Here is a 22471-nt window from a genome sequence, read left to right as displayed (position 1 = left end):
GGTCGGAGGGCTTCGCAGAAGGCGGTCCATGGGAGAAGGCGGTGGCGGCCTAGCCCGCAGAGGCGCGCAGGGCCGACGGTGAGACGTTGGAAGCACAACTGTGGGCTCGGTTGGGGTGGAGGAGCAGTGCAGGGGAGTGCTCACCATGGTAGTTCAGGTGGGCGGCAGCAGGCACCGTCGCGGCGGGACAACGGGCATGGAGCCTTCGGCTCGGTTTGCCCCGATGCGATGCGCAGGGAGCCTAGAAGGTGACGGCAGATTCGGCAGCATGCTCGGTGCTCGGTGGAGGCTGTGGAACTCGACGCGGTGGGAGTGGGAACGGTGGTGACGAAGCTCGGGACGGCTGGTGGTGCGGACGCCGGGAACGTCGATGGCGGCGTCGGCAGCCTGTCGGGCTCCGGCAGTGCCGACTCTGACGAGCGCGCGCAGAAGCAGGAGGCGACTGAGGCGGTGTTAGTGGCACTTTACTCATGGGATACTGCTCATAAGCAATCGAAGGACACTGAGTCTTGCTGAGATGTATGCCATGTGACATAGGCAAGAACCCTTTCTTCACCTCTTTCATGCTGAACCGCTTCAACACTTTGTTAATGTAAGTGTTTTGGCTTAATCCTATAAGCCTTCTCGATCTATCTTTATAGATCTTAATGTCCAGAATATATGCCGCTTCCCCTAAGTCCTTCATCAAAAACTATTTTTCAGTGAAGTCTTTACGGACTCAAGCATAGGAATGTTATTTCCAATCAGCAATATGTCATCCACATATAAGATTAGAAATACTACAGAGCTCCCACTTTCCTTCTTATAAACACAAGACTCTTCTTCGTTCTTGGTGAAGTCAAACACTTTGACCACTTCATCAAAACGAATGTTCCAACCCTTTGACTACATGCTATTCCCTTTGCCTCACGATATTTGGTCTAGCTTCAAGCCAACCGCTCTTTTTCGATCCTGTGATTCGAAATCCCTTTATAGGTTAACTCTTAACCGTACGTAGCATGGCCATGCATTTTCGGATTCGATCACTCGAGGGGCCTAGAGATATCACTCTCAATCAGAGAGGGGCAAATCCCATCTTGATTGACCATGTCTCATAGCATGCTTCTTGACAAACCCGAAAGCTACCTTTATAACTACCCTGTTACGGCGTAGCATTTGATAGCCCCTAAGTAGGTCGATCCACATCTTGAATACATGCGACAATCTCAGGTCTAAAGACAAAGCGTATATGTTGTTTAAAGACAGAACTACTTCTCGTGTTGGGTCAGTCCTAGCACATGTCTCCACATGTGCCCACATTATTAGTTCAACATCTCCATGTCCATGACTTGTGAAACATAGTCATCAACTAATACATGTGCTAGTCTAATATTCATGTGTGTCCTCACATGAACTCCGACTAGGGACAACTTTAGAATAACCATACAAGTAAAGAGTTTCACACACAATTCACATAATTGCAAATCAATTCAAGTTGCCTTTAATGGATATGCAAGGAACACAATATAAATCATGGATACAAATGGAATATCATCATCTCTATGATTGCCTCTAGGGCATACCTCCAACAGTCTCCCACTTGCACTAGAGTCAATCTAGAAGGTACCTAATACCCATAGCTCTTACATGCGCATCATGCTTAGCCTGCGGGAGTGATTTTGTCAATGGATCAGAAATGTTCATATCCGTGTGTATTTTGCATATCTTGATCTCACCCCGGTTAACGAAGTCTCGAATGAGATGAAATCGCCGCATTACGTGTTTGTTCTTCTGGTGGTTCCTTGGCTCCTTTGCCTGCGCAATTGCCCCATTGTTATCACAGTAGAGATTCAATGGGCTGGACGCATTCAGGAACACACCAAGCTCAATGAGGAAATTCCTTATCCAAACACCCTCCTTCGCGGCTTCCGAAGCCATGATGTACTGGGCTTCTATCGTAGAATCGGCCACCGTCTCCTGCTTGGAACTCTTTCAACTAACAGCACCACCATTTAGCGTGAACACAAATCCTGATTGTGACTTTGAATCATCTCTGTCGGTTTGGAAACTACCATCGGTGTAACCTGTTACAACGAGCTCCTCCTCACCTCCATAGACGACGAATATATCTTTAGTCCTTCTCAAGTACTTAAGAATGTTTTTTCACCGCTGTCCAGTGACTCTCACCTGGATCAGACTGGTGTCTGCTTGTCATACTTAGCGCATATGAAACATCTGGGCAAGTACTTATCATTGCATACATGATAGATCCAATGGCCGAGGCATATGGCACTCTACTCATGCGATCCCGCTCATCAGCAGTCGAAGGACACTGAGTCTTGCTGAGATGTATGCCATGTGACATAGGCAAGAACCATTTCTTTGCCTCTTCCATGCTGAACCGTTTCAACACTTTATCAATGTAAGTATCTTGGCTTAATCCTATAAGCCTTCTCGATCTATCTCTATAGATCTTAATGCCCAGAATATATGCCGCTTCCCCTAAGTTCTTCATCGAAAAACTATTTTTCAGTAAAGTCTTTACGGACTCAAGCATAGGAATGTTATTTCCAATCAGCAATATGTCATCCACATATAAGATTAGAAATACTACAGAGCTCCCACTAACCTTCTTGTAAACACAAGACTCTTCTTCGTTCTTGGTGAAGTCAAACCCTTTGACCACTTCATCAAAACGAATGTTCCAACTCCTAGATGCTTGCTTCAATCCATAAATGGATCTTTGAAGCTTGCATACGTTTCCAGTATTTTTCGGATCAACAAAACCCTCAGGCTGTATCATATACACCTCCTCAGCTACGTTTCCATTCAGGAAAGTTGTCTTGACATCCATCTGCCATATCTTATAATCAAAATATGCAGCTATAGCTAGAATAATCCGAATGGACTTAAGCATCACTACGGGCGAGAAAGTCTCGTCGTAGTCAACTCCTTGAACTTGTCGAAAACCTTTTGGGACAAGTCATGCTTTATAGATGTGAACATTTCTATCCATGTCCTTTTTCTTCTTATAGATCCACTTGCTTTCTATGGCTTTAACACCATCAGGCGGGTCAACCAAGTTCCAAACTTGATTGTCTCCCATGGACTCTATTTCGGATTGCATGGCACTCTGTCATTTTTTGGAGTCTGGGTCCATCATTGCTTCTACATATGTCGCAGGCTCATCATTGTCCAACAATAATATTTCCCGCATTTCGCGGAGCCTTGCCGACCTTCGTGGTTGTGGCGGTGCTTCTCTTGTCATGGGTATCTCAACTTGTTCTGCTACGTTAGCATCACTCATTGATTCTTGCCCGATCGGCTCATCTTGAACTTCTTCAAGATGCACTGTCTTTCCACTCTTTTCTCCTTTGAGAAACTCTTTCTCTTGGAAAACCCCGTTCCGAGCGACAAACACTTTGCCCTTTGACCGGTTGTAGAAATAATATCCTAAAGTTTCCTTTGGATATCCCACGAAAATGCACTTATCCGACTTGGGTGTGATCTTGTCCGACTGAAGTCGCTTGAAAAACACTTCACATCCCCAGATCTTTAGAAAAGACAAACTGGGAGTCTTTCGAGTCCACATCTCATATGGTGTCTTAACTACGGATTTAGACGGTACCCTATTAAGTGCAAAAGCTGCTATTTCTAGAGCGTATTCCCAAAATGATAACGGTAGGTCCGACTGGCTCATCATTGATCGAACCATGGCTAACAAAGCTCAATTACGTCGCTCGGATACACCGTTTCTCTGAGGTGTTCCAGGCGGCGTAAGTTGTGGAACAATTTCGCAACTGTTCAGATGATTGCTAAATTCGTGACTCAAATACCCGCCTCCACGATCAGACCACAAGGCCTTAATTTTCTTGCCACGTTGATTTTCAACTTCATTCTGAAATTCCTTGAACTTTTCAAAGGTTTCAGACTTGTGCCTCATCAAGTAGACATAGCCATATCTACTAAAATCATCAATGAAAGTTATGAAGTATTGGAATCCTCCTCTAGCCGTCGTGCTCATTGGTCCGCATACATCACTATGTACGAGTTCCAACAAGTCTACTGCTCTCTCAGGAAATCCTGTGAAAGGCGTCTTGGTCATCTTGCCTAGAAAGCAAGCCTCACATGTCTCGTATGATTCAAAATCAAACGAAGTTAGAAGTCCATCAGAATGGAGCTTCTTCATGCGCTTTTCACTTATATGACCCAAACGACAATGCCACAAGTAGGTAGGACTCAAATCATTAGGCCGAGGCCTTTTAGCACTTACATTACAGACAGGTGAACCATCAAGATTTAAAACAAATAATTCATTCACAATGGGTGCAAAAGCCATAAACATATTATTCTTAGAGATCACACAACCATTGTTTTCACTCGCAAATGAATAACCATCCTTCATCAAGCATGAAGGAGACAAAATGTTTCGACTTAAATTAGGAACGAAATAACAATTATTCAACTCCATAATAAATCCTGACGGGAGGTGGAGTTGCATCGTCCCGACGGTCAACGCAGCAACTCTTGCAGTATTGCCCACGCGGAAATCAACTTCTTCTCTTTCCACGCTTCTACTTCTTATCATTCCCTGCATCGAATTGCAAATATGAGCAACCGATCCGGTATCAAATACCCAAGAATTAATAATTGTATCAGCGAGAAATATGTTGTCTATAACATTAACAACAAGCGTACCTGAGGTAGAAGTACTCTTACTTCCGCCATTCTTCAAGGAAGCTAGGTACTGTTTGCAGTTTCTCTTCCAGTAACCAAGTTCATGACAGTAAAAGCACTCTTTGTCTGGAGCAGGTCCAGGTCCAGCTTTAACCTTGGGCGCTGGGTTTGGCTTGGACGTTCCAGCCTTGCCCTTCTTCTTCCAAGAATTGCCCTTCTTCTTAAAGCTAGGCTTGTTCTGTATAGCCATCACATGGCTGGTACTAGCGCTTTTCTTGATGTCAGCCTCTGCTGTTTTAAGCATGCCACACAGCTCATTCAGACCCTTCTCCGTCCCATGCATATGGTAGTTCGAGATGAAGTTCTCATAGCTAGGCGGAAGAGACAAAAGAATGAAATCAGTGGCCAACTCTTGGCCCAGTGGGAAGCCTAGCTTCTCCAACCGTTGAGTGTAACCAACCATCTTGATTACGTGTGGTCCTACTGCTGCGCCTTCTGCTAGCTTGCTCTCAACAAAGGCCTTAGACACATTGAACCTTTCAGTCCTGGCCTGTGTTTGGAACATGTCTCTAAGCGCCACGATCATATCGTGCGCCTCATGGTTTGTTTCGAACTGCATCTGCAGCTCGGGTTCCATGCAAGCAAGCATAAGGCAGCTTACTTCGAGGTTAGCATCACATGCTTTCTTGTAAGCATTCTTAGCAGCAGCGGGTGCATCATCAGCAGGTTCTTCTGGTAGTGGGTTGTCTAGAACATCTTCCTTTTTCTCAGCCCTGAGAACAATTCTCAGGTTACGGATCCAATCCGAGCAATTTGTTCCATTCAACTTGTCCTTCTCAAGGACCGAACGCAAAGCAAACGGTGTAGTGCTACTAGGTGCCATTTAATCTACAACAAAGTAATGCAAAATACACTAAGACAAACGTATCCATGATAGAGCAAATCACATTAAACTATTTTAACAGAATCTACTCCCACTAAAATCAATATCCCTCTATTGAAACTTAGTGATTCAGGATCCACAACTAACAAGTCCACTAGTGAGCTTTAGCATCACCGCTAGCAAACAAGGTAGATCGGTAAGCAACTTTTGCTAATCATATCACAGATGACTCCTGTTGTTGGGTGACATCTCTATGTCTCGGCGCCCAACCTTTATGCCCCAAGGTCCTTAACCGTTAAGATAACCTTATTAAGCAAACCAACCCTTATGCGTGTAAGTGTTCAACACAAACCCGTCCAGTCAAGGAAAACTAGTGGCACCCTAATTTCATAGACCCACCACTAATTGTACAAGACATGGGACGGTGCAAGTTTTAGTTGGGAGGGCATACTAACTTAAACTTTGTGAGGGATCGTTCTACTTCTAACATCACAGCATGCAGAAAGTAAAACATAAACAGAATAGCATTCACACAGTTGTGACACAGTATGGCCCGTTTTCATATGGTGATCTCCATCTCCATAGAACCTGTTTACCATGGTGATCTCCATCTCCATGTTCCATGTGCGCCATCCTCCTGGTGATGAGTCCTCCAAGAACTAGAACATGCTATTACGCCTAATAGCTAGTAAAGAATCTAGTAATGAAGATTACATAGTTGCTTGGATCATCACAGATTGGTACGCAGACCATTAAATACAATAAAGTGACAACACATATGGCAAGCTATTAATGTACTCCATGGAACGTTTGTCTGTGTTGTACATCCATTGTCGATCCATCTATAAAATATTACACATGGATTGGTTTTTGAAGTATAAGCAAATGAATTGAAATACTTAATCTAATTTTTCTAAGTATATACACATGGATTGGTTTTTTAAGTATAGCATATGAATTGAAATACTTAATCTAATTTTTCTAAGTATATACACATGGATTGGTTTTTTAAGTATAAGCAAATGAATTGAAAAACTTAATCTAATTTTTCTAAGTATATACACATGGATTGGTTTTTGAAGTATAAGCATATGAATTGAAATACTTAATCTAATTTTTCTAAGTATATACACATGGATGAAGTTTCTAACCTTTATAACACTTGAATGAGTGAAATCCCCAAGAAATGGTCACAAATCCGGCAGCACCTCCCCTATGGCGCCATGGATAGGGTGAAGCTTGAGCTGTGGTTAATTATTTTCTATTTCTAAAGTATATGAATTAGTTGGAAATTGTAGTAAAATGTTGAATTAGCTACAGAATATAGAAAAAACTTTGAATTAGCAAGAATTGAACATTTTCCTACAATTTGATAACGTAATTGCTGAAATAACCAATACAAGTACCATTAAATTTAAATATTGCTGAAAGTTTAGATAAAAATACACAAATTATCTCTATGTACCACAATTTATCTCGTTCACATTTGTCATAATTTATTTTCCTCATATTTAAAAAGTACTAAACTATGAAATTATTCCTCTAACCTCATATCAATTTCTTTGACTAGTACGGATCATAGTATCCAAAAATTTATAGCTTATTCTACAAATCACAAATATGATCTCTAAATAACACATTCATATAAATGAAAATTTTCCCCATTGTACCTTAGTCTAAAAATCACAAATTACTCTAGCTCTAAAGCATAAAACTTAGTATACTAACTATGTATCAAGGGAGGATGAAGTTTCTAACCTTTAGAACACTTGAATAAGTGAAATCACCAAGAAATAGTCACAAATTCGGCAAAACCTCCCCCTATTTCACCATGGATAGGGTGAAGCTCGAGCTAGAGGATCTGGCTCGGGCTGGAGGAAGAAGGAGGGTATTTATAGAAAGGAAATTAGTACCGGTTGGGGGCAAAAACCAATACTAAAGGGGTGCCCTCTAGTACCGGTTGGCCCTCTAGTATCGGTTGTTGTCCTCAACCAGTACTAGAGGGGGGTGCCACACTAGTACCGGGTTGGGGCAGCACCCGATACTAGAGATTACTCCTTTAGTACCTGTTGTGGCCACGAACCGGTAGTAGAAGGTCGGTGGCGCATTAGTACCGGTTGGGGGCACCAACCGGTACTAATATGCACCCTTTAGTACCAGTTGTTGCTCCCAACCGGTACTAAAGGGGTTCACGGGATGCCCTCCAAGCACCATCCGTTGCACCCGCTACTAATGCTAACATTAGTACCGGGTCCAAACCTAACCGGTACAAAGCCTTGGGACGAGAGGCCATATTTATAGTAGTGGGGGTACATTGATATTTTTGGTAATTGCTAGTTTAATGGGAGCATGTGAAGCGAATAATCATGCAACTCTCTAGTTGAGCTCACAGATAAACCCAGATTCTGTAGGCAATTCAAACTACTCTCTTGCAGACAAGAAAAGGTAACTGATGATGGGATATCATTGTTGCTTAATCAGTATCGGCATCTTGTACCGCCGACTAGTGATTATACATCATGCTCTCCTCACTTCCAATGGCTAGCACACAAGAGACAAGAAATTATACTGATTCAGGAAGATCCCTATGTCCAGTTTCAGTAGGAGTTGTGTTCCTCAAATCGAGTGCCCTAAGCTTACAACAGGGTACTTGCAAGCAAGCGTTCATGCGAAGTGTGAGTGTGTGTGAACGAATGTGAGAGAGAGGAAATGATGTCCCGGTTCCCTTTATATAGGTCATGGACCGGGGATATAATGTTTTGGAGAAAGGAGGGGGTCCCACGACCTTAGAGGTTGGGGGTCGTGGTGTGGTCGGGGTGGCCTTGCGCCAAGGGACTTTGTCGTCCTATCCTCTTTGTTAGTCGTGGGCTTCATACACCCTGTATGGTGGCTTCTGTACGGTGTGGGCCGCTTACGCATGGCCTGGCCTGCTCTGTGGCGTGCCCCCATCCTGCTCGCCAACCCCGTGGTAGTGAACGGGACGGAAGCTGCCGCTGACGTCCGTACCGGAGATGAATGGGTGAGCCTTGGCCAGCGGCCGGGATGGGGCGTGCCGCTTCTCCCGGCTTTCCCCGACCTCTTTAGTGCGCTCACGGCCACTCCATGCCGTAATGCTTGACACTGGGTCCTGTCTCGCCTGCGGGCCCGCACAAGGCCCATCGTGATGGCCTAGCCTTGATTGTGATGAATCACCATGGCGGTAAGGGTGATGATAATGTCGGGGCATGTGGGCACATACGGGCCATGTGGTCTCGTCCTACGGGTCGTCCTAGGTGGTCCGAAGGGTGGTCCGAAGGGTGTAGCTTCACCCTTGGACCTCCCGGCCAAAGGTCGGCTCTATTTGCCTGGTCACGACCCCGTGGGGCGTTAAGGGAAGCCATGTTCCGCATTTAATGCTTCTGGTACCGCATTGGTCGCCCTTGGTCAAGGGATAGGCAGGGCGTTGCGAGCCTCTTGCGGGCCCCATCCGCAAGCCAGCCGATGCGGCAACTCGTGGCCTCCGGCTTCTGATCAAAGGAGGTCGAGAGGTGGGCCGTGATGTTGCATGGGTAGCCTTCAAGTTGCTTCTCGCTGTTGGACCCCCGGCCTTTTCTCATACGGTCACCTTAAATCCACTTTCGGAGGGTACCCCTGGTACAACAAACCCATCAATCAGTAAGATGAGCAATGTTTGAGTATAACTGTGTGTGTGAACTATGTGCGTGTATTCCGTCAGAACATATCCATTTTTTTGTCTTTTGAACTCATTGTGATTTATAGGGTATTTTTTTACGCAATTTTTCGAACATACCAATTCTCAAAATACCAACTCTCGCTGAGAAACTTGGAGTACATTTATATTTTGAATGAGTTTTGCTAAGGTACTTCCAAGTAACCATGGACCGTAGATCTAATGATATATTATCTCCGGGAAGGTAATAGATTTAATATTTAGTATATATATTTATAAATTTTAAAAAAGAAAATATATCTTACTATTAAATCTAACTTCCATGTATGATTGTATTAGATCTAACTTTATTTTTTTTCCTCTCAAGTTCTCATGGATTTGTTCATTGAAACAAAGAATATACATGCCCGGCCGTTCCTTTCCCTCACGTGAACGTGACATGTTAAAAAAATAACGTGACATAGAGACAACTGAGAAGAAAACAATGCCTGTCACATTAGCTCTAATAGGATCTTATAATGACGCGATGTATTTTTTTCTTCTAATGACACCTTGGTTCGAGTCCACCTGTTGCACTGTATGTCCGTATAAAAATGTTAAACGTGGTTGGTGCTCGTATTTTTTGAATTTATTTTAAAAATAACAATGTTATTCTTTTGATAGACGATATGTCTATCAACAACGAGTCTTTGATGACTTTGTAAAAAATAAAAATATTATTAATTTTTTAGACGGGGATAGCGTGAATAGATCATACACTATTCCTCATGCCCAGCCTCGATTTTTCAAGCCGACATCTTGCTCGGTACGAATGTACAACCAAGGCTCATGGTCATGATTCTTCCCGGTACAATCAAGGTTGTCCGGGATAGAGTAATTTTTCTCAACCCAACGGATAGATAGAATTGAATCATTTGATCATGATTCCCATCAAACTTTTAAAAACTGTACATTTGTATGTGAAATTTATAATATGCTTGTAAAAACTGAAGCCTGTAACATTGATTTTGATAAAAATTTAATTGATTTTTTAAAAGTTGAGTGAACTTACTCACACTATTTTCAATGTACCTTGATTTCAAATAACATTTTATCATAACTCCATCATTTAAAAGAACTCACAAATTAATTATTGCATTACTTAATTTATCACAACATGGAGAGTAAAAACATATCCGAATAAGTTGGTAAACTTCTCATTTAAAATACCAAATTTTATATGCTAAAAAGTTCTTTTTATTATGAACATGATCCTATGTTCTCCCACCTATCTTGTGGGATCGTTTAAATTCTCACGCAAGACCATGATACTACGAACCTAAGATACATGGTAGGATCAATTACGATCGTTTTGGCTTCATAGAATTATAGTATGTAAGATTCTACTATCCAAATCAGGACTTTGGCAATCTTTGCGTACACGTACAATACGTTTTGAATCTTATAGGTACATGGTGACTTGGTGACCCTCACGACATCATGCCATTAGAACCAGGATGCAAATGTTTGGTGGGAGCTTCATCAATTCTCAAGTTCTTGTGGTGCCAGAAGAGGAGCTGTTGAGGTTGCTGGCCTCGTAGTAGACAACCATCAATGGGCATCAATGTATGTGTCCTTCCTTAGACCTGTTGTGGAATCATACAACATTGCATACTGTGTTTGGATATCAGATTCAGATGGCATGCATTCACCATCAATGAATTGGGCTGCCTGGATTGTCCTTGCAGACAGAGCCCAAATTATGTTCTAAGGAGGTGAGGTCGATAGGACATTAATATATTTGGTAAGTTCCCACCATGTGAAGAGTGTTGAGCTAATCCCGTGCACGTTCTTGCATAAGCATTCATGTAATTCAGTTGTAGTGCATGTTTGTCTTACCATTTTTTAGCTAGCTGCATGTGTCCTAGCGGTGTACAAGCCAGAACCGTGCTGCGTTCACGGTGTGGCCAGTAGTGATCACCGCCATGTCGGGCATGAAGAGCGTTCCCGCGCGTTAGGCGGGCACGATGCAGCATGAGCGCGCATGGCGTGGTGATCATGGGTCCTTGGACCGTGTAAACACCGAGAATAAAAGGGAACGAAAACAACCAGAAAAGCTGCAACGATTGGCAGCGCCATTTCCTCGCGTTCGGTTGAGATCCACACAATTCGCGTGCATGAGAGAGAGCGCGATGTCGTGTGTTCCAGAGCATGTCTTGCGTCATTGCCAATCCTCGTCGAGCTGCAATTCCGGCAGCCGGCGACAACATTTGGTACCAAAGCTTGAAGGTGGAGATGGGCGACGGCGCGTCACCGAGCATCACGGCGGGAGGAGTTCGGGAGAGCTCGCTCATGTGGCCAATGCTCACATGCTCCAACTACTCAGAGTGGGCCATGCTGATGCAGTGCAACTTCGAAGCCATGGAGATCTGAGAGGTGATCGAGCCAGGCGGCGCTGGTGTGAAGCGTGCTCAGGATCGAGAGGCGATAGGTGCACTCCTGCGTTCCGTGCCAAAGGAGATGTGGTCAATCCTGGGGAGCAAGAAGACAGTCGAGGAGGCGTGGGGGTGGTGAAAAGCATGCGCGAAGGGGCTACCCGCATCAAGGAAGCCCATGCACAGCGCCTGCAGCAGGAGTTTGAGAACATCTACTTCAAGGACGGCAAACTCGTGGACGATTTCAGCCTGCGTATCACCACGCTGGCTGAGAATTTGCGCGGGCTTGGGGAAACCATCAGCGACACTCGCATCGTGAAGAAGATACTGTGTGTACTCTCGAAGCGCTACTCCCAGATCGCAGTGTCGATCGAGATGCTCCTCGACGTGAACACACTCGCCTTGGAAGACCTAGTAGGACACCTGAGGACAGCTAAAGATCGAATCGACGTCGACACCATCACCAAGAAATCGGAGCACCTCATGTTGTCAAAAGATGAGTAGCTGTCAAAGTACCGCCATCGGCTCATGCCGGAGTCATTCTCAGGAGGCGGTGGCAAGAGACAAGGCGGGTTCACCCTGATCAAGTCGAAGAACGCTGGGCACGGCGAGAAGAAGGAGCCTGTTGTCAAACTGACCTCCGAGGGCACGTCGAGGCGAAAGGGCAGATGTTGCAACTATAGCATCTATGGTCACTGGAAGTAGGATTGCAAGCAGCCCAAGAAGGAGCGCCGAGAAGAAGCACACCATGTGCAGGCCGATCAAGAATAGACGGCGCTCATGCTGGCCACGGTGAACGCGATGCACGTCATGACGGCGTGGCACGATGTCAAGGCAGTTGGGGTGCGCGCGCCACAGCAGGTCATGCATCTCAACAAGGAGAAGGTGTACCCAGCTGATCGAGATGATGATGTGTGGGTCCTCGACATGAGGGCCAGCAATCATATGACGGGGCACCACGAGGTGCTTGCGTCGGTGGACACGTTGGTGGGTGGCACTGTTCGCTTTGGTGATGGTTCACTGGTGCAGATCGAAGGCCTGGGCTCCGTGATGCTCCAAACGAAGAACAAAGGTCACAAGGTACTCACTGAAGTTTATTTCATACCTAAATTAAAGAGCAACATAGTTAGCCTTGGTCAGCTAGAGGAGGGAGGCTGCAAGATTGTGATAGAAGCAGGGTTTTTGCAATGTGTATGATGTTGAGAGGTGCCTCTTGGCTAGAGAACCTCGTGTCAAAAATCACCTGTATTTGTTGAAAATGCAGTTAGGTACTCCTGTTTGCCTGGTAGAAATGAAAGATGACAAGGCTTGGGTGTGGCATGGAAGGTATGGGCATCTGAACTTTAGAGCACTTCGTGATCTCAGGTCCAAGAACATGGTGGAGGGCATGCCACTGATTGATCGAGTGGAGGAATTCTGTGATGGTTGTGCTCTAGGGAAGCAGCATCGACGGGCATTCCCCAAGGTAGCAAACTATCGAGGGGAGAAACCACTTGATTTGGTCCATACTGATCTATGTGGATAGATCCGTCCTAGCACACCTGGTGGTAAGAACTATTTTTTGTTGATTGTTGATGACTATAGCCGTTATATGTGGATAGAACTCCTGGTGACTAAAGATGAGGCATTCAAGTGTTCCAAGCGTGTGAAGGCACTTACAGAGATAGAGAGTGGGAGAAAACTTTGAGCTTTTTGCTCTGACAGAGGTGGTGAGTTCAACTCCATTCAGTTCAGTGAATTCTGTGATGAGCATGGCTTGAAGCACTTTACCACAACACCATGCTCACCACAATAGAATGGGGTGGTGGAACGCCACAATCAAACCATAGTGGAGATGGCGAGGTGTATGTTAAAAAGCAAGAAGATGCCGAGTGAATTCTGGGGTGAAGCTGTGCACACAGCTGTGTATTTGTTGAATCGGGCTCCCACCAGAAGCCTTGATGGGAAGACACCTTATGAAGCATGGCACAACAGGAAACCCAAGGTGAATCACTTGAGAACATTTGGGTGTGTGGCTCATGTAAAGAGAAATGGTCCAGGGATGATGAAGTTGTCAGACAGATCAACACCAATGGTGTTTGTGGGATATGAAGCAGGCACGAAAGGCTATCGTGTCTACAATCCGGTGACTAAAAAGTTACAAGTCTCACATGATGTGGTGTTTGAAGAGCATTGTGGATGGAACTGGGGAGAGAACATTCAGAAGAAAGGCACCGACAGTGGAGTAGGAGTGGAGTTCTATTCTATTGCTGGACGGGGAACAGTAACTGACAATGAGCAAGCTGATTCAGTTGGGCAGCCAGCACTGTTCCCAGGGCATTCTTCCCCAATTAACAACTCACCTGGTCATTTGCCATTCAATGGAGATCCAGCAGCATCACCAGAACCTGCAACACCACCATCGACCCTATCTGCACCACACTTTCAGTTTGCTACACCTCCAACTGGAGAAGCAGTGGTTTATGATGGATATCAATTGAGATACCACACATTGCAAGATCTTAATGATTCAACTGAAGTCCATGGGTTTGAATACAGTGGAGTGTGTTTTGTAGCTGCAAAAGAACCAAGTAGTGTTGAGGAAGCTTTGGTGGAAGAATGCTGGAGAGAAGTAATAAAATCAGATATGGAGTCGATTCAGTCTAATCAAACATGGGAGCTAGCAGTGTTGCCTACAGACCATCGTGCTATAGGCCTCAAATGGGTGTTCAAGGTAAAAAAGGATCTGGAGGGCAATGTGATCAAGCACAAGGCCAGATTAGTGGCAAAGGGCTATGCTCAGCGTGAGGGGGTGGACTTTGATGAAGTGTTTGCACCAGTAGCTCGTATTGAAACCGTGAGGTTGCTCATAGCACTAGCTACAAGAAGTGGTTGGAAGGTACATCAGATGGATGTCAAATCAACATTTTTGAATGGAGACTTGGAAGAGGAGGTTTATGTTCAGCAGCCTCCTGGTTTTGTTGTTGAAAAGGAGAGTGGAAAGGTACTCAAACTGAAGAAAGCTTTGTATGGGTTGCGTCAGGCACCCAGGGCATGGAATAGCTCGACTTGATAAGGAGCTACTAAAACTTGGTTGTGTAAAGAACCCACATGAGCATGCAGTGTATAGAAAGTCTAATAACAGTGGCAATTTCCTAATAGTAGGAGTGTATGTTGATGACCTGATTATTACAGGACCAAGTCAGGAGAGTATTGATGCATTCAAAAGGCAAATGATGAAGAGCTTCAGTATGAGTGATCTTGGCTTACTCACCTATTACCTGGGAATTCAGGTAGAGCAGAAGGAGAGGGAGACAACTTTATGTCAGAGTGTTTATGCATTGAAGATTCTTGAGCAGGCTAGTTTGAGGGGGTGTAATCCCTATCAGGTTCCAATGGAGAACAAACTGAAGCTGAGTAAGAATGATACTTCCCCACCTATGGATGCAACAAAGTACAGGAGTGTGATTGGGAGCTTAAGATACTTGGTGAATACAAGGCCAGATCTTGCATATTTAGTGGGCATTGTGAGCAGGTACATGGAAATGCCAAGAGCAAGTCACTGGGCAGCAGTCAAATAGATACTTCGATATGTCGCAGGTACTCTGAATTATGGCTGCAAATATACAAAGTCAGGAGTTTCTTAACCCATAATACTTGGTTTCAGCGATAGTGACTTGGCAGGTGACATTGATGATAGAAAGAGCACAAGTGGCTCGGCTTTCTTTGTTGGCATGAATCTGGTCACTTGGGTTTCACAAAAGCAAAGAGTGGTTGCCCTTTCATCATGTGAGGCTGAGTATATTGCAAGTGCAGGTGCTGCCTGTCAAGGTGTTTGGCTTAGTCGTCTCTTGGGTGAACTACTTGGTGTTCAGGCTCCAAAAGTACGTCTTCTAGTTGATAACAAATCTGCCATAGCTCTGAGCAAAAATCCAGTTCATCATGAACGAAGCAAGCACATAGATACAAGGTATCATTTTGGCATAGATTGTGTTGATAATGGCAGCATTGATATTGATCATGTGAGCACGCAAAATCAGTTGACTGATATCCTGACAAAGACACTTGGGAAGGTCAGGTTCATCGAGCTGAGGCAGCAGCTGAGAGTGGTGGATGTGCAGCGGGATTAAGGGGGTGAAATGTTGAGCTAATCCCGTGCACGTTCTTGCATTAGCATTCATGTAGTTTAGTTGTAGTGCATGTTTGTCTTACCATTTTTTAGCTAGCTGCATGTGTCCTAGCGGTGTACAAGCCAGAATCGTGTTGCGTTCACGGTGTGGCCAGTAGTGATCACTGCCATGTCGCGCATGAAGAGCGTTCCCGTGCGTTAGGCGGTCATGATGCAGCGTGAGCGCGCATGGCGGGGCGATCATGGGTCCTTGGACCGTGTAAACACCGAGAATAAAAGGGAACGAAAACAACGAGAAAAGCTGCAACGATTGGCAGCGCCATTTCCTCACGTTCGGTTGAGATCCACACAATTTGCTTGCGTGAGAGAGAGCGTGACGTCGTGTGTTCCAGAGCGTGTCTTGCATCATTGTTGATCCTCGTCGAGCTGCAATTCCGGTAGCCGGTCACCACAAAGACTCAAAGAGAACAATCGATGCATGGCAATGTTCAATTTTCTGCTTGTCATGAGAATTGAGAACTGCTTGTAAGACTTTGGCTGTGTTTGTTTATTGTAGAGGCCGGATATATTTCCATTTGCAAAAAAATAAAAATTAAGAACTGATCGAAGGGTAAAAGTTTTGTGAGGCCGGGGACAGAACGAGGAGGACTAAGCTACAGTGAACCGACTGCTCCAAGTTCCGTGTGCCCACAGCTCTTCCTGCAGCTGCGGCAAGCAGGAACCGGCGGGGCCGGCGGTTTGGAGACATCAAACTAAACATCTCATTCATTGCAGGGCGTTGCTGGACATGCATGTCAATCATGAACCAGGAAGCACTGTCTGCAAGGACAATCCAGTAAATAATACTCATTTCAAAAAATTTGGAGAACTGGATTAATTTGGTTCAAATTTTTTGGAGAAAATTTCATGTAGTACTGGTAATATTATTTACTGCAATTTTCCAAGAAATGGTGAAAAAAATGCGTGCTTGTCTATGCATTCAAAAATACCGGTTGTTCACGACGTACCGTCTGACTATCATTTCCATCCAAATTCATCACATGACCCCAATGAGACACAACTTCGATGATTATGGAAAGGTAACCTTTTGTTCCCTCTCGGTTCCACGTAGTGAGCAAACCGCAATAGAGACATGTTCTCTTGGTGTCTCTCGGTTCCTCGACCTTTTGTGCTATTGGTTCTCTCGGTTCCGTAATGGCAACAAAATATGTTAAAAAAAACTTTTTTAACTAAATTTGAAACAACTTATTACAGTACTCTCTCCATTTATTTTTATATATGACTTGACATGGTCTCCTAGATTACTCTTTGACCGTTTATTTATCTTACATTATATTATTTATAGTTATAAACTTATAATCATTGGAGAGTATATTTGAATACGAATCTAACGTTATCAAGTTTATATTATAAAGATTTAAAAAATTGGCTAAATTATTGGTCAAAGATTGTAAAGTTTGAATCTTAGGCCTTGTTTAGTTGCCAAAATTGGGAGTGCCAAAATTACTGTGCTGGCACTATAGCACACTGTAGCGTTTCGTTTGTATTTGTGAATTATTGTCCAAACATTGAAAAATTAGGCTCAAAAGATTCGTCTCGCAAAGTACAACAAAACTGTGCAATTAGTTTTTAATTTCATCTACATTTAGTACTCCGTGCATGTACCGCAAGTTTGATGTGACGGGGAATCTTCTTTTTGCATAGTGCAAAAGTTGGGAGTTAGGGGTGAACTAAACAAGGGCTTAATATGCATGTGTGTCTTACGAAGAACAGAGCAAGTATGCTCTATGATCTAAAAAATGATGGATTATCCAATTTATTGTTCTCAAAGTACGTAGAGTAGTTAATGTCTTAATGACACCATCCATCCTTCTTTGACTACTCAAGCCAGTTCAGGCCAAGCCAAACAACAAATGTGCTCTAGTTAGAGCATCTCCAATAAATGAAATTATTTTGCTAGCTATAATGTTGTCCATATCATTGGCAAATAACACAATACCTAACCTCTTCAATGGTCTAACTATAGCACATTCTTCAAAACTAATATGGGTCCACATGTAATAGGATTGTTAAATGCTACATGTGTTTTGGATGTATTGTAGATTGGCTACTAACTAGTAACAAATTTTTATCTCTGTTCACTAGCTTATTCTATTCGGCACGTAATAAGAAATCTTACGTGGATCTCTAATAGCTAGCTCATTATTGTAGATGCCCTTAGAAGTATATTTGCTTAAAGACAACTTTTACTCTGTGATATGGAAATATCAACTAAGGACTTCGATGAACTATAGTTTCTTCTATGTTAAACCTGGAACGTTTCAAGTGCACTGGCTTGGGACTTTCCTTACATGGTGCGACTATACTACTGTTGAGACTAGAGCTTAGTCATGCACCAGCAAGAGGAGAACAGATTAGAAAGGAGCATTTGTGTTCATATCCTACTTTGAAGTGTAATTGTGATTTTACCCTCATTTTCTCAACTTTGTAATTTTGCCCTCAACTATTCACAAGTCAATGCGATTTTGCCCCTAGTCAAAGATCAAAACAGGAGCAAATACACGCAAAGACCAAGAGCAAAATCGTATTGACTTGTGAATAGGTGAGGGCAAAATCACAAAGTTAAAAAAATAGGGGTAGAAACACAATTGCACTTCAAAGTAGGGGCAAGATAAAAAAAAACTATTAGAAAATTGCATGGAGATGAATTGAAGAAATTGTGAAGAGAGATGAGGGGAAAATGAATGAAAAAGGTTTACCGCTCTCTTCCAAATGCTTCCATGTGGAGTTATAAAGAAAACAAATGACCTTGCTACCCTCCATCTTGTTGGTCAATGAAAATAACGGAAAAAATATTTGGTGAAAACCGATCTGGATGGAATCATGAAACATAAAAACATGCATAAATGTTTTGAACAAAATATCCAAACATGACAAGGAGGGGAGGATGACATATAAGTGTATAAATTTGTGAAATCAAACTTTACTTTTTTGCGAGTTACAAAATTAGCCGCGGAGAAAATAAAAACCAATGAATGAGTTGTATTTTGTCCTTCGCTCCATGATTTGTCAATTTCATAACTCACGGACGAGAAGTCGAGTTTGACTTGAATTTTATATATACTATAAGTAACATATTTTTTCAAAACCTACAAGCATGTTTGTTAGGGGTTTTCAAGATAAGAATGGAGTTTTCATGAAATTATTTCGTCAAATATAATTGATCATACTGAAAGCAAAATAGAGTAAATAAAATGCCAAAAAACAGAAACCTTCTATGAGCAATTTCACACGTTTTTTAAAATCGTAATGTGAAATATAAGATTATGTAATAAATATAAATTACTACAGCATAAAAACTAATATTACATAGGCAGCTTGAATTGGGAGTAAATGATGAGCCGTTGTTGATCGAGTAACCTGTTCTTTTTTCAAAGAAAAATGGTGGCGAATAAAAAGGAGCTAATAAAAAATTGACGTAAGGATTATTCGTGCCAATATCTACTTTTACTATTGCCCTCGTTTGATATGGTCACGCGCATTCTCTTCACTACAACAACTTTTACCAGCCTTTGATCAAGCAAAATGCGGTGTCAAATCTGGGGGTAATGATGATGCGCGCAGATTACCCCACCACCATTCCAATTATACGAAAGAAACCACGCGTAATATTAACTAAGGTTAGTTGTCAACGGGTAAAACCTTCTTGAAAATCCAGTTGGAATGGAATCCGTGGTCGAACTCCAGAATAAAAACATTAATGAACTTATTTACTAGTTTATTGGAGTATGAAGAAAAGACAGTGGTCTCTGGAAAAGGCCAGCACGTGACAGATCGGCCCGAGAACAGACATAACCACAGCCGAAAACGCGTCCTCTCAACGACCAAATTCGACGGCAGCGACGCGAGTAACTTTTTGAAAAAAGAAATCACGAACGGCCTCCAAATGAGCACGAGGAAACCCGAATACAAAATCTCACTGTTTATTTATGCACAGATTGAAATTCAAAGAGAATCACAGAATGAGAGAGTGTAGCTTATCTCTATTTTTGTTTTTAAAAGAGTTTCATTTGAGCATCTCCAAGAAAATATAAGCAAAAAAGTTTTTTTCCAAAAAGTTAGAGAGAGAGGGGGTGGTGTGTGTGTGTAGAGAGAGAATGGGGGAGGGAAAGAATTTCCAATTTCCAAAAACTGCCCTTTGCCATCCTGGAACTCACTCACTCACATCCTCACTCTCACTCTCCTTCCCTCCCTCCCCACTCTTGCTTATTAATCCATCCCTCCTCTTCTCTTAATCCCCATCCCCAAATCTCCAATGGCTTCTCCCAATCCGCCTCCGCCGCCTCGCACCGTCCTCCTCCTCCTGCTGCTGCTCCTCTTCCCGCACAATGCCGCCGCCGCCGCCGCGTCCACGGCGGTGAACCCGTTCACGGCGAAGGCGGCCTTCATCCGGTACTGGAACCGCAAGGTGCCCAACAACCGCCCGCATCCGGCCTTCTTCGTCGCCAAGCTCTCTCCCCTCCCGGCCGCCGACTCCGCCTCCTTCCCCTCCGCGCTGCCCGACATCCGCGCCCGCCTCCCCGCGCTCTGCTCCCGAGCCGGGCTCCTCTGCGCCGGGCCGGCCTCCTCCGCCGGCGCCGACGCCGACGCGGCGTCGCTCGCCGCGGCGGCGGGGACCCGAGGCGGGGGCCCGTTCAAGGGCTACAGCAACGCCAACTTCTCCAACTACGGCAGCGGCGGCGACGGCGGGGCCGACTCGTTCCGGAGCTACTCCCCGGACCTCAACATCGCCGCCGACTCCTTCCGCCGCTACGCGCGCGACTCGTCGGACCGCGCCGACCGCTTCGAGTCCTACGAGGCCGACGGCAACGTCGTCACCGCTAACTTTACCTCCTACGCCGGCGGCTCTACGGGTGGGTCGGGCACCTTCGCCTCCTACGCCGCCGAGACAAACGTCCCGGACTCCACCTTCACCAACTACGACGCCGCCGCCAACGGCCGCGGCCGCGGCTTCGCGTCCTACGCCCAGGAGGCCAACCACGGGGAGAACGGCTTCTCCGGCTACGGCAAGAACGGCAACGGCGTGCGCGAGACCTTCACCTCCTACGGCAACGAGTCCAACGTCATGGCGTCCGCCTTCGCCAACTACGGCGAGTCCGGCAACGGCGCCACCGACACCTTCTCCAGCTACGGGGTCGAGGGGAACGTCCCCGAGAACACGTTCCGGAGCTACGGCGCCGGCGGGAACGCCGGCGTCGACACCTTCAAGAAGTACCGCGACGACGCCAACGTCGGCGACGACAGGTTCTCCTCCTACGCCAAGGGTGCCAACGGCGGCGGCGCCGAGTTCCAGAGCTACGGCAACTCGGCCAACCCGGGGAGCACCACATTCAAGGGCTACGGCGAGGGCACCAACCCCAACCACCACATCGGCTTCAAGGAGTACGCCGGCGAGAACAACACCTTCAAGGGCTACGCCAAGACCGGCGTCGACTTCAAGGGGTACCACAACACCTCCGGCTCCACCGCCGCGCTCACGGTGTCGGCGGAGGCGGCGGCGTCCATGCATCACCAGCACCTCAAGTGGTCGCCGGAGCCCGGCAAGTTCTTCAGGGAGCGGGAGCTCGTCGCCGGCAACCGCATGCCAATGCCGGACATCAGGGACAAAATGCCGCCCCGGGCGTTCCTGCCCCGGGACATCGCCGCCAAGATACCATTCGATCCCAACGCCGTGTCCGAGGTGTTCGGGGTGCCCCTCGACACGGCGATGGGGAAAGCCGTGGCGTCCACGGTGGCTGAGTGCCAGCGCGCGCCCAGCAAGGGCGAAACGAAGCGGTGCGCCACCTCGGCGGAGGACATCGTGGACTTCGCTGTCGAGATGCTCGGCAACGACGTCGTGGTGCGGAGCACGGCGTCCACGGCCGGCAGCGGCGGGGACATCCGGCTCGGCGCCGTCACGGGCGTGGACGGCGGCAAGGTGACCCAGTCCGTGTCGTGCCACCAGAGCCTGTTCCCGTACCTGGTGTACTACTGCCACTCGGTGCCCAAGGTGCGGGTGTACGAGGCCGACATAATGTCCGCCGCGGCCGACGGTGGCTCCGGCGAGAAGATCAACCACGGCGTGGCCATCTGCCACCTCGACACGTCGGACTGGAGCCCGACGCACGGCGCGTTCGTCGCGCTCGGCGGGAAGCCCGGCGAGGTCGAGGTGTGCCACTGGATCTTCGAGGGCGACATGACGTGGACGGTTGCAGACTGAACAATCCTCTTCTTGTTCTTGAGGGCTAAGAACTAGTAAGAAGGATCGGCAATTTTTTTTTTTCTTCACTGCTTTCTCATCAACCTGCCTTAAGGTGGTAAGAATTTGTGCGATTTGTGTAGGAGATCGAAAAAGGGTTGGTAAGTCAGTAATCAGATGTAAACTGTAAATCCCGGGAAATCTTTGGGAGGGGGAGGTGTGGGTGATTCGATTATCTTGATCGAATTGCCTTTTGTCGCGGTGGTGAAAATCAGAACAAGATAGTTCTTCAAAACTAAAAGCTTGGTCAAATTTCAGCTAAAAGTGGTGGGCTTTAAGTACGTCTTGTCATTTTCAGTGTATATGTAGCAGATCTCAGAAGCACATAGCAGTTCACTTCCTGATCTCTGAAAAAGAGTGACTGTAAAGTGCGAGCTTGTAACCGAAGCTTCATGTTTGGATATGCGTAGCCTTTTGTAACCATGGGCCATGCTCCAATGTC

General features: G+C 45.5%; 2 protein-coding genes across 2 annotated transcripts; both read left to right on the top strand.

Moving 5' to 3' along the window:
* Nucleotides 1–11767: 11767 nt before the first annotated feature.
* On the top strand, nt 11768–12127 carry LOC140223215 (uncharacterized). Its single transcript, XM_072294754.1, has one exon. It carries the CDS (start codon nt 11768–11770, stop codon nt 12125–12127), a length of 360 nt encoding a protein of 119 aa, XP_072150855.1.
* Nucleotides 12128–19925: 7798 nt separating this feature from the next.
* Nucleotides 19926–22452, top strand: LOC117859499 (BURP domain-containing protein 12). The gene has a single exon (XM_034742619.2). The coding sequence runs from the start codon at nt 20047–20049 to the stop codon at nt 21988–21990; it is 1944 nt and encodes a 647-aa protein (XP_034598510.1). The 5' UTR covers nt 19926–20046; the 3' UTR covers nt 21991–22452.
* The last annotated feature ends 19 nt before the right edge of the window (nt 22453–22471 follow it).

The sequence above is a fragment of the Setaria viridis genome, chromosome 6 (genome assembly GCF_005286985.2).
Source record: "Setaria viridis chromosome 6, Setaria_viridis_v4.0, whole genome shotgun sequence".
Lineage (NCBI taxonomy): Eukaryota > Viridiplantae > Streptophyta > Magnoliopsida > Poales > Poaceae > Setaria > Setaria viridis.
Note: the sequence above shows the minus strand (reverse complement) of the source record. Positions and strands in the feature narration are given on the sequence as shown.